The following is a 12,903-nucleotide window of genomic DNA, read 5'->3' on the forward strand; positions in this document are numbered from 1 at the left end:
ACTTGCCTTGAGATGAAGTGCTGAGGGACAGCGCCCAGGCCCAGAGTTCAAGCCCTACAACAGAGAGAGAGAGAGAGAGATTATTTGAAAGCTTTTAGTTACAGTGTCCTAAATGATTAAAAAAAAAAAAAAGTGGAGATAATATTCTATGGGATGAGTTGGTCGTGAAGGCTGAACTCTGTGCCTGGGTGCTGGCCCTCAGCTTTTCAGCTCAAGGCTAGAGCTCTACTACTTGAGCCACAGTGCCACTTCTGGCTTTTTCTGCTTACGTGGTGCTGAGGAATCGAACCCAGGGCCTTATGCTTGAGAGGCAAGCAATCTACCAATGAGCCACCTTCCCAGCCCCAGCACCTGTCTTATAGTTAATTGCCGAGTTTTCTCTGTCAAATTCTTCCATTGACTTTACACATTGTATGTGTCACTAGTACTAAGGCTTCTGTCTTAACATTTAAATTTGAGTTTCAAATTTGGACTTAGGCTTATTTTTTTGCTTTTCCCTGTGTTATGTACATTTTTCTACCTTGACCCTCTAACTTACCTAGACAATTTTACTCACAAGTCTATATTTTTTTGAGATCTCTTTCTTAAGAAGAAAAATATCAAAAGCCAGAAATCTCAAACATACCAAAAATTGTAAAGAGGATTATACAAAATAACAACAACCTGTAAACCATGTACTCTTATATAGTCATATTACTTTCTTTATGCATAGTAGTTATATACTATATTGTATGTGTGCATACATAGAATTTTGTTCAATTGTTGGTTTCTCTAGTCTTCTCTAGCATAAAAGCCTTTTTACATTTATATTTTAGTGAATGAGAGTTGAGTGGTTTTACTTCTTCCCTTTAGATACACATGCTAAAAAAGACACTTGGCTGTTGTTTCTAACCCATTTCAGACATCCAATTAGTGGCCACCACATACATCTGTGACCCTTTCTAAATTCTAGATTAGGTCACATGTCACCACTGAATGACGTGGTTCAGACGTGATGTTCTCTTGCTTGTCTGCACAGTCCAACTCGGTGTGCAAGTCCTGATATTTGAGATCCTGGCAAGCTTGCTGCTCCTAGTATTAAATTTGCCTAGCGAGGTAGTTTGGTTTCTCTTTTTCTTGATTAAAATGGTGGGTGTGAAAGGTGGGAATTTAAAAGTAATTTCATACAAGCTGGTTGTTTAGACTGTTGTGGTTTTTTTTAACTGTTGAAATATTTTTCTGTGCTTAAAAGCCATAGACAAAAGAAAGCACTAAAAGAAAGGAGAAGGGGGTTGTTGTTCACTCTTAAAAACAGGGAATGGCATTTTAGTCCTTATTATTGCCCAGCAGTGGGGAGATATGTCTTTAATTTCCTATCTCTTGTCCCACTGTGACTCCTACCTCCACCTTCCTGATTTGTTTATGATAGAGCTACTAAGTAATATTGGAGTGGTTATAAATAAACTGATTTGGCATAGCCATTCTACCGCTGACTGGCGAAACATTGAGCCTGACACTTTAGGAAGTGTAAATGATCTCATGGCAGAAATAAAGATTAGATTTGATTTCCAGTTGGGTAGTGTGAGATTTTGTGAAAAGTGATCTTTTTGGTATGTTTAAGAACACAAAGTGCTTTAAGACCTGAAGATCGGTTAATTACTTTTAGAGATAACGTTGTCATTTTAACTTTAGAGATTCCTTGTGCCTTGAATATCCTGTGAAATATGTAAGACAGGATATTTTTCTGCTTGACTATCTATAAAGTGCTTGGATGGAAATGTCTTAGACTTTAAAGAAATCCTTCCTACTTAAAAGGGGAGCTTAAAAATGAAATAATTATAGTAATATTTTTAATATACTTCCTTTTCTTTTTTTCTCTTGTTTTACTTGATCATGGAACTTGAACTAAGGGCTTGAGTGCTGTCCCTGAGCTTTTTTGCTCTACCACTTTGAGCCACAATGCCACTTCCAGTTTCCTGGTAGTTAATTAGTGATAAGAGTCTCAAAGACTTTCCTGCCTGGGCTGGCTTCGAACCAGATCACAGCCTCCTGGGTATCTAGGATTATAAGTGTGAGCCACTGGCACATGGGTTAATATACTTACTTGAATGAAGATGAAGAATCTAAAAAGCATCTGAATTTCATTAGAAGAAATTCATTATCAAGAATCAGTCACCAAGTATATATCAGTACTAGGATAGTCCTAAACTGTCTTAATTCTTTTGGAAGGAATTCGTTTTTATCTTGAAATTCACTTTAATCCTTTGTACACTTAACTTAGGTCTTCCTAGGTATAATGACACAGAAACTATAAAGAAGGGTAATTTGAAATGAAAAGTTGGAGGCAGGGTAAACCAATAGAGAATAAATAATATGTTCCGGGGCTGGGAAGGCTTGCCTGGCATGCCTGAGGCCCTGGGTTCGATTCCTCAGCACCACATAAGTAAAAAGAAAAAAGCCGGAAGTGGCGCTGTGGCTCAAGTGGTAGAAGCACTAGCCTTGAGCTGAAGAGCTGAGGGACAGTGCCCAGGCCCTGAGTTCAGGCTGTACGACTGGACCCTCCCCCCCCCCAAAAAAAAGAGAGAATAATATATTCCTACCAGGGATGTTCAGAGAGATATGAGAATTTTCTCTCCCTTTTAACTTGTGACTACTAGACTTGTGTGTATCTTAGGTGCAGAGAAACAATGATCACTCCAAATGGAAGATGGAGAATTCCCTTGACAACTAGGATAGTCAAAGACTACCTTAAAAGCCCTTTCTAGAATGCTTCCCTGTGAAATAATGACCCTCTTTGGCATTGTTGGAGTAGACAGTAAGACCTTTGTAGATATTGAAAAAGTTGCTTTTCTAATAAATGTTAATTCACTTGAAAGTCAAATTAGACTTCCTTGGCTTTAGAATCATTGCGTATGTTGTTGCCATGTAATCCAAGAAGAGCAGTACCAACTGAGTTAGGCCTGGCACTGGTGGCACCTGCCTGTAGCTACTCATTAGGCTGAGTTCTGAGGATCACAGCTTGAAGCCAGCCTAGGCAGAAAGGTGCATGAGACTCTCATCCCAATAAACTACTCAGAAAACCCAGAAGTAGCACTGTGGCTTAAGTAGTAGAACACTAGCCTTGAGTAAAAAGAAGCTCAAGGATAGCAACCCAAGCCTTCAATTCAAGCCCTAGGACTGGCACCAAAAAAAAAAAAAAAACAGTTGAGTTAGATGACCTTAAGAATCGTCAAGCCTCTTAACTAATCTAAGGAATCTATTAAATAATTTACCAAGTCATTTTTAGTTATTCTTTCCAGAGTTGTCTCCTTCATACAAATGAACCTTATGTCAAGCCTGGGAAAAATGAATAGAGAATAACTTCCTTGCTTTTTTTTTCCAAATAGATGGTAATTACAGTTATGTAGGTTTATATTCTATTGTTTGGATTAATTCCTGTGGCCTGTAAAAAGTATTGAACGAGTGAACTATATAGTGTTATCAAATCATATTACTAGTGGCATTCAATGATGGTGTAGTATGTTTCTTAGTCACACGGGCAATTCACAATAATACTTCTTTATTGACAGAACTTACTTGAAAATTTAACTTTAAGCAAATTAAAAGAAAATATTTGTCTACAGAAATACCATGTAAATTTCAGCTTTTATATCCTTTCAGGCCTTCAGTTATCCAACTCAAAATGAAAGGATAATTAGGTCTTCTGGAAGGAAGATTGCCCTCTTATCCCAAGAGAGCTGGTAGCATGTTTCCAATATCTTCAGGATTCACAGTTAATTTAGTATTCCTGGAAGTAACTGACCAGGGAAGATCTGAAAATACCCAAGCCATATAACAACAGGACTAGCTTGTCTATTTAAAGTGTAGTACCTATCGGGGCTGGGAAGGTGGCTCAGTGGTAGACGCTTGCCTTGCATACATGAGGCCCTGGGTTCGATTCCTCAGCACCACATAAGCAAGGGGCGGGGGGAGCCGGAAGTGGCGCGGTGGCTCAAGTGGTAAAGTGCTAGCCTTGAGCTGAAGAGCTGAGGGACAGCACCCAGGTCCAGAGTTCAGGCCCTACAACCGGACCCAAAAAAGAAAAAAAAACAAGACAAAGTGTAGTACCTAGCAACTGAACCTCATACTTCTACAAAGTCTACTCACTAAGGGATGATGTCAATCTTGAATTTTAGTCAAAACATGTTTAGCTAGGTAGTCCTTATTTGAAGTAAGTAGTTTGTTTGGATATCTAAGCTCATATCTATATTATATATTCTGAACTACTTTCATTGCATTTTCTCAGATCAGTGACAGAAATTGTATTGCCATTGAAACTTATTTTCTGAACTATAATTAGGCAAGTTTAAAGGCCTTGATAATAGCTCTGAAGCCCTCAAAAGGCCCAGGAGGGTAGAATGAAGCCCTCTGGGGGACCTAACGCTGCTTTGCTGACTTGCTTGTTTTTTATTGTACTAGGTCTCTCTACCCTGGCATCCTCCCACCGTGCTCCTGGGTCATTCTCAAGAGGTCACATCTGTGTGCTGGTGTCCATCCGACTTTACAAAGGTTTGGAACAAGTCTCTATAATTAGTTTAAAAGGCAGATCACAAGTTTGTAGATTTTCCCAAGGTTTGGGAGCTTGGAAACTTAAAAGATACAGAGAGCACTTAGGATCTGTTATCAATATTACTAATACCACACATACTAGTTTCTTCTATCAAAAGAGAAAATACATTGTAGTCAAAAGAGTAAGATTGGATTTCTACTTTTCTTCAGTTACTCCCTGCATATGTATAGAATTAAGTTCTTAAGACTCATTTTAAAATCTAAGATGAAAAACTAGTGTAAGGTGAAAAGCACTTTGAGCAAGTAAATGTCCCATTTTACAAATCTGTAAAATAAGATAAAGAAATGTAAATTACCCGACATAAGTAGGTGCTCTGTAAATATTGTTATCATCATATAGAGTGATTGTGGGATTTGAAGTGTTTCTTGTTGAGCAGTAAAATATATGTATCTTCTTTTGGCCTCCCAGTAAGGAAAGGAAAAAGTTGCCAGTCTCTTGGGGGCCAAGACTTAAGAGAACGTGTGTTCTTTTTTCTCTTTAGTGACTGAAATAGCGAAATTATATAAACAAATGCTGGGGAATAGCTCTGGTACCAGTGGCCATTTGCCACAGGCTCTTCAAGCTGGGCTTTCTCTGCCTTAAAAGGCCTGGGATCAAGATCAAGAATGGTCAGATATTTTTAAAGGGGCAAAGGTTATTTTTAACTTCTTTTGGTCTACTGAGCTTATTTTCCCAAATTGTTCCTCTACCTATCTAAAAAAGAATCTCCAAGGAATGCTTTCATTGTATTTGTCACAGCCTACTGGGATTGTGATCTAAATCCAATTAGAAATTATGCCATTTAGCAATAAGACAGAACATGCGGAATTCAGATGAAAATTGCAGAACCTGAATGTTGATGCTAGACCATCATTGATCATTTAACAGAGTACCGAGGATATCTTAATTAAATGTTTCATTGTTGAATAGATGGTTGTAGAAATCATGAGTTGCCCTACTTCAAGAAAGAAAATGAAATGAGCCTGTTATAATAGAGATTTGGGTAGGTAAGAAATTACTAGTAACACAAGTCATATCAGCAGAAAATACGTATAAAAATTAAACAGAATTCTTTGGAAATCTGAAATGATTGCTAAAGTGAAGGAATAGAGTTCTACTATACTTGAGATATCATTTTCTATAGCATGTTAAAGCAAGCAAAATAATTCTTCAGTCATAATCCCTTCAAGCACATCTGGTTTTCACTCCCTTTCTGTTCTTAGATTGCTACCTGCTCTGATGACAATACACTAAAACTGTGGCGCTTAAATAGAGCCTTGGAAGAGAAACCACTAGGAGATAAACATTCCATAGTGGGTTGGGCCTCTCAGAAGAAGAAAGAGATGAAAGCTGGCCTAGGTAAGGCTATCACGCATCTTCTACATTTTAATTATTTCATTGGTTTAATTCTACCATATATAGTAAGTCACTAAATTTGGTCTTAGTACATTTTTAAAGAAAGGCACCATCTTCTTGGCATTCATTCTTTTTTAAAAGAAATATTGTCTAAGCAATTATACTATGTCATCTATACAATGCACTAGAATACAGTGGTGAATTTATTCAATACATATTTATTAGAAACCTATTACTGAGCACTGTTCGTTCATAGTTGTCTAGTTTTATTCAACAACAAGCAAGAAATTCACAAGTCTCAAAGATATATAAAGAGCTTACAAAAGGAAGAATGGCAAGGCGTGCTGTTAATTTTTTCTACTAGATTAGGCAGGAATCCCTAGATGAAAAAAAATGACTGAGTGAAAAAGCCCTGTAGATGTTTTGATAAAGATATCCAAGCAGACAGAATAGCAAGTACAAGGCCCTAAAGCAAGAACAAGCCTGTCATATTTGTTCAAAGAGGCTAATTCAGCAATAGCACCTAATGGCTGGAATGGGCAAAGGAGAGGGAAGAGACAAGTAGTTGAAAAGAAGTTCTTGTCAGATTTAGGCATTTATTCTCACAGACAAAAAGCCTCTAGAGAGTTTTGAACAGAGGAATAGCATGATCTGACTGTTAAGTTGAATGTTCTTGCTCTTGTGTTGAGAACAAATTTTAAGGGCATCAGGGTAGAAGCCTAAGGCTGATTTTAAAAGCCAATGGAATAATCCAAGAAGTGTTAATGGTAACTAGACCACAGAAGTAACAAAAGCCATAAGTCATCCAAGCCTGGTGTAGTGTAGCACAGTAGGATCCCAGCACTTAGGAGGCTGAGTTTAAGGCCAATCTGGGCTCCTACTGACACCCTGTCATCACTTGCCCTGTAGGCTCACAATCTAATCTAGGAGGCAGATGCAGAAACTACAGTGCATTGTAAATATTTCTCCTAGCTGTATTAATGAAGAGCTCTAAACACCCACTTCCTGTGGGAGAGGAGGAAAACAGTTTGTGAACCCTTCACAATGGAGAGCCTTGAAACATGAGCAGAATTTTGCCTGACAAAGAACTGGCCAAGAAAACCACGTGCACAAAGACAATGATGTGACAGTACACAGCTTGTTCAGGAAGCAGCAATAATCTGTAACAGGATCCTAAAGGAGTCTAGTATGTGATAAGACTGAAAAGGTAGGGTGAGGCCAGATGGCTAGCCTTCATATATATAGAAAGAAAATGCAGATTGGCAGATTATTAGTAAACTCTAGAATTCCTCAAGGGAGCTGACTTTCAGTAACCCACCCTGCTACATGTTAGCAGATATTATACTTTCCCTATAGGGGATTGCCAATATAGTGACATGCTGTTAAAAAGAATGCAGTGCATCTGTGTATACTTTTCTAAAGAGATATAGAAAAAAACTATAAAAAGAGCAAATTGCAGAACATGTACATGTAAAATATAAGCTATTGGTATCTTGTGTTGCTTCAAAGAAATATATATATACTTACATATGCTGATAATTAACACACATAGGAAATTGTGGTGTACCTATGAAAATGAATGAAATGAGAAAATCCAAAAAGACTCTTTATTGTACTTTTTTCCTCTTTATACTGTTTGAATTTGGGAAGAGATTTGCTTTGCAGTCTTGGGGCTTAAACTAGAGTGCTGTCCCTAAGCTTTTTTTTGGAAAAGGGGGGGGTCCAGTCATGGCCTGAACTCTGGGCCTGAGCACTGTCCCTCAGCTCTTCACCTCAAGGCCAGCGCTCTACCACTTGAGCCACAGTGCCACTACTGGCTTTTTCTGCTTATGTGGTGCTGAGGAATCGAACCCAGGGCCTCGTGCATGCAAGGCAAGCGCTCTACCACTGAGCCACCCTGAGCTTTTTGTGCCTCAGATCCACTTCTGGCTTTTTGGTGGTTAATTGGAGATAAGAGTCTCATGGACTTTCCTGGCCAGGCTGTCTTTGAACAGCGCTCCTAAGTAGCTAGGATTATAGGCGTGAGCCACTGGTGCCCAGCTTGACTTTTTTTATTATGAAATTTGAACTTTAAATAAAAGTTTAAATTTGACCCAATGTTTTGCTAACCTTCAGAGTTAACAAAATCTTTTCTTTAACCTCCAAGGTCATAACATCCTGAAGAAAAAGGAAATGCCCTAACTTTGTAACACTTTAGGTTTCTGCTGACCTGTAGTAGACACAAGTGTGTTAGATGGCTGATTTGTCCCTGTGCCTCTTCCATTTCCCCTAATCTTGCCCTAGAATTGGTATATTGTAAGACCCATACTATTGTAGGACTTCAGTTCTAAATGTATGTTTCCACCTATTTAAATGGAGTGCGTGACTATGGCAGCTCTGTAGTGACCTGCTCTGAGGAGTGTAGTAAGTGAAAAACACTTCCTCCTGAAGTAATGACTAGTCAGGCTTTTGGACAGTGGACAAGGACTATAACCAGAAGCTCTATAACACATTGTGACAAAGCAAGTGTTTTCCAGTGGTGGCTTCAACAAAAGAACAACATCACTGTGGTTGGTTTCAAATATACTTGAAGAGAAAGTTTGGGCAAGGTCGATTTGTAAATTTTGCTGTCCTGAGGCAGAAAATTCACCACTGTTGAGTAATAAAAGGCATTGGATAAAAAAATGTCAGTGGGGGGGAGGGGGGAGGCTGGGAAGGGATGTGAAGGGTAAACAAAAGGAGGAGGCTGCAATGCATGGTAAGAAATGTACGCATTATCCTGCCCATGTAATTGTAACCCCTCTGTACAGTATCTTCACAAATAAAATAAAAAAAATAAATAAAATAAATAAATAAATGTCAGGACAGGGCTGGGAAAGTGGCTAAGTGGTACAGTGCTTACCTTGCATACATGAGGCCCTGGGTTCAATGCCTTAGCACCACATAAACAGAAAAGGTTGGAAGTGGTCCTGTGGCTCAAGTGGTAGAGTGCTAGCCTTGAGCAAAAAGAAGCATTAGAGACAGTGCTCAGGCCCTGAGTTCAAGTTCCAAGGCTGGCCAAAAAAAAAAGTCAGGACAGCAGGCACTGGTTGTGGTTCATACCTGTAATCCTAGCTGCTCAGGAGGCCGAGATCTGAGGATCACAGTTCAAAGCCAGCCTGGGTAAAAAAATCACTTGAGACTCTGAAGTATGGCTCAGGTGGCAGAGTATTAGCCTTAAGCAAAATCGTTTAGAAATAGCACAGAACAGTCCTGAGTTAAAGCCCCAGGACCAGCACCCCTTCCAAACAAAGGGTAGGAAATAAAGTGACTGAGTGACTAAAGTTAGTATGTAGAGATCTTTAATCCTACTTGAAAGGAAGATTGCATTTTTGTATCAGCCCACTCTAAAAATTAAAAGACTTTGTGACTGAGAAATAGATGCCTTTTCTTGTTATTTGAAGACAAGAACAGAGTTTTAGAAATTTAGAAAGCTCAGAAGTTAAATGGTAAAATATAGTGTTGTTTGTGGGTTAGCCTAAGGAAAGCAGAATAAAGTTTTTAAGAATTTGTCTAAGTGGTTGCCATGTGTATAAACAAAGGGCTAAGGTTGCTAATCTCTAAGATGGATTTGTTTTGCGAAGAGCAAGCTTTGAGATTCTGGATGTTCTTTGCATTCTTGGCTAGTTGATCATTAGTGGTCTTTGTAATTAAACTAAGAAATCATGTGAGGCTTGATAACATTAACAGGTAATTAAAGGAGTATTACTTGTGGAGATAAAAACTATTTTTATTTAACAGATTTGGAAAGATGAGTCAGATGATGGTCATGCCAGAAGTCACATTAAATGAGTACATCATTGTGTCTGGTTAGACCTATGTGTTTCTGTTTGAGAGTCCATGTGATGCCTTTTTGCCTTACTATGGATCCAAAGTGAATACAGAAACGTTAATTCAACCTCACTCAAGAAACTGAAAAACACCGGGCACCAGTGGCTCATGCCTGTAATCCTAGCTACTCAGGAGGCGGAGATCTGAGGATCTTGGTTCAAAGCCAGCCCGGGCAGGAAAGTCCGTGAGACTCTTTTTTTTTGTTTTTTTCTGTTTTGTTTTGTTTTTTGGGTCTGGTCATGGGGCCTGAACTCTGGGCCTGGGCGCTGTCCCTCAGCTCTTCAGCTCAAGGCTAGCACTCTACCACTTGAGCCACAGCACCCCTTCCGGCTTATTTTTTTCTGCTTATGTGGTGCTGAGGAATCCAACCCAGGGCCTCATGCATGTGAGGCAAGCGCTCTACCATTGAGCCACCTTCCCAGCCCTGTGAGACTTATTTCCAATAAACCACTAGAAAACCAGAAGTGGCGCTGTGGCTTAAGCTGTAGAGCGCTCGCCTTGAGCTGAAGAACACAGGGACAACGCTCAAGCCCCACAACCGACCAAAAAAGAAACTCATACCATAAACCTTTGTGTTTTAATTTATAATTCACTATGAAGTATGTTTGTTAGATAATTACAGAGCACCTGTTCTTTGTATGCTTTGTAGCCATTATAAATGACAATGTAAATCCTTATTAGTGAGGAGACTATGAAGCTGATTCATTCTTGATTTTAAAATGGGCAAAAGATCTTAATAGACCTTCTTGAAAGAAGACCTAACTGGCCAATGGGTATGTGAAAGAAAAGCTAATATCACTAATAACAAGAGGAATATGTCTTTACACTCCAATATTTGGTAGAGATGAACAATGGCATACTGTTTCGTCTTTCAAAAGGAAACTAAACGGGGCACAGAAAAAAATACCAAAATGATCTCTTATATGTAGAGAATCTAAAAATGTTGAACTCAGAAGCAGAGAGAAAGAGAATGGTTATATTATGAGAGTTTGGGTGGGAAGTGTAGTGATGTTAGTCATAAAACAGTATTTGGTATATATGTGTCTGTGTGTGTAGATTAAACAGGGTAAGTTTGAGGGTGAGGTTCAGAGTAAATCTTGAATCTCTTAGGTACTATGTTGACTACAATTAATAATAATGCATTCTAAATTTGAAGACTGAAGTGAATCAATTTTAAATGTTCTCACTATGCCAAAAAAATGTACTTATGAGGTGATAGATATATTAGCTTGACTTAATCATTCTACAGTGTATATATAGAGCATCACCTTGTACTCCATAAATATATAACAAAAATAATTTTTAGAGACAAAAGATTATTCTATGGTAGTTTCATTCCATGTAGTTTCATCTTGCTTAGGCAAATTTTGAGGTATATTATATAACATGCTCATATATAGAAACAATACTGAATGTGGTTTACCTGGGCCTTTTAAGATTTTTCATTTTCTAGATTTTTTTTTATAAGTATATATTTTACAACAGGCTAGTTGGGAACCTGGTGATTAGGAAAGTGCTCAAAATCAAACCAAGCCTTGAACGGTTAACGTAGCTTCTATTAAGTCTTTAAGAATTGGGGGGATTTCTACAGCTTTCACTTTGATTTTCATGATCCTGTCTTCATTTTCCAGTACCAGTAACAAATAGCCAGAGTACTCCTGCCAAAGCACCCAGGGCAAAGAGCAGTCCATCCATTTCCTCCCCATCATCTGCAGCTTGTACTCCAAGCTCTTCTGGAGACCTTCCTCTTCCATCAAATACGCCATCATTGTCCATTAAAACCCCTCCTGCCAAGGTTTGGTCTCCTGTCAGCAGAAGAAGCTCCAGTTCTTCTGTCTCTCCCAAGCCACTCCCATCTTTCAAGATGTCACTTAGAAACTGGGTGACTCGAACACCTTCCTCATCACCTATCAGTCCACCTGCTTCCGATACAAAGATCACATCTCCAAGAAAAGCCCTCATTCCTGTGAGCCAGAAATCATCCCAAGCAGACGCCTGCTCTGAGTCTAGAAATAGAGTGAAGAGGCGGCTAGACTCAAGCTGTCTGGAGAGTGTGAAACAAAAGTGCGTGAAGAGTTGCAGTTGTGTGACTGATCTAGATGGCCAAGTTGAAAATCTTCATTTGGATCTGTGCTGCCTTGCTGGCAACCAGGAAGACCTTAACAAGGACTCTCTAAGTCCCGCCAAATCAAGTAAGATTGAAGGAGCTAGTACCAGTGTCTCCGAGCCTCCTTCTCCTGTCAGTCCTTACCCCTCAGAAAGCTGTGGAACGCTGCCTCTTCCTTTGAGACCTTGTGGAGAAGGCTCTGAAGTGGTAGGCAAGGAGAATAGCTCCCCAGAAAATAAAAACTGGTTGTTGGCTATGGCAGCCAAACGGAAGGCTGAGGCTTCATCTCCACGAAGTCCGTCAGCCCAGACACCCAATTCCAGGAGACAGAGTGGAAAAACATCACCTGGCCCGGTAAGTCACCAGTGGTGGTAGGATCCATTTCCTAACTTGAAGGATACTAGCTAGCTACAGGTGTCAAGTCAGGACATTTAAATCTGTTTATTTTTTAGAGTTGCCAGATGGAATACATACCAATAAAATGGCAAATTTTGCATAGGATTTATTTATACTACAATTTGATTTTTATTTTATTTTTGGTCAGTCGTGGGACTTGAACTTGTGGTGATGGGCACTGTCCCTTAGCTTTCATGCTCAAGGCTAACACTCTACCTTTTTTTTTTTTTTCCCCTTGTCGGTTGTGGGGCTTGAACTCTGGGCCCAGGCTCTGTCCCTGAGCCTTCATTTCAAGGCAAGCTCTCTACCACTTGAGCCACAGCACCACTTCCAGTTTTCTGGTGGTTTATTGGAGATAGGAGTCTCACAGACTTTCCTGCCTGGACTGGCTTTGAACCACTATCCTCAGATCTCAGTCTCCTGAGTAGCTAGGATTACAGGTATGAGCCACCAGCACCCTACAACACAACTGTTTTGAGCCATAGCTTCACTCTGGTTTTCTGGTGGTTAAGAGTCTCACAGCCTTTACTGTCTGAGCTGGCTTTGATCTTAGTCTCCTGTGTCACTTGGATTATACATATTAACCACCATTGCCAGGCTTTATACTACAGATTTTTTTTTTTTTTTT

The 12,903-nt window shown here is 39.4% G+C and overlaps 1 protein-coding gene across 2 annotated transcripts in view; it reads left to right on the forward strand.

Moving 5' to 3' along the window:
* Window positions 1-12,903, forward strand: part of Dtl (denticleless E3 ubiquitin protein ligase homolog (Drosophila)) — a 38,023-nt gene that overhangs the window by 21,934 nt on the left and 3,186 nt on the right. For both annotated transcript variants that reach the window (XM_013015269.1, XM_013015270.1), the window contains 3 exons: window positions 4,438-4,527; window positions 5,791-5,926; window positions 11,404-12,233. In XM_013015269.1, coding sequence (XP_012870723.1) covers window positions 4,438-4,527; window positions 5,791-5,926; window positions 11,404-12,233 — 1,056 coding nt within the window. The remainder of the gene's footprint in view (window positions 1-4,437; window positions 4,528-5,790; window positions 5,927-11,403; window positions 12,234-12,903) is intronic.

Source organism: Dipodomys ordii, unplaced genomic scaffold (assembly GCF_000151885.1).
Source record: "Dipodomys ordii isolate 6190 unplaced genomic scaffold, Dord_2.0 Scaffold26, whole genome shotgun sequence".
Lineage (NCBI taxonomy): Eukaryota > Metazoa > Chordata > Mammalia > Rodentia > Heteromyidae > Dipodomys > Dipodomys ordii.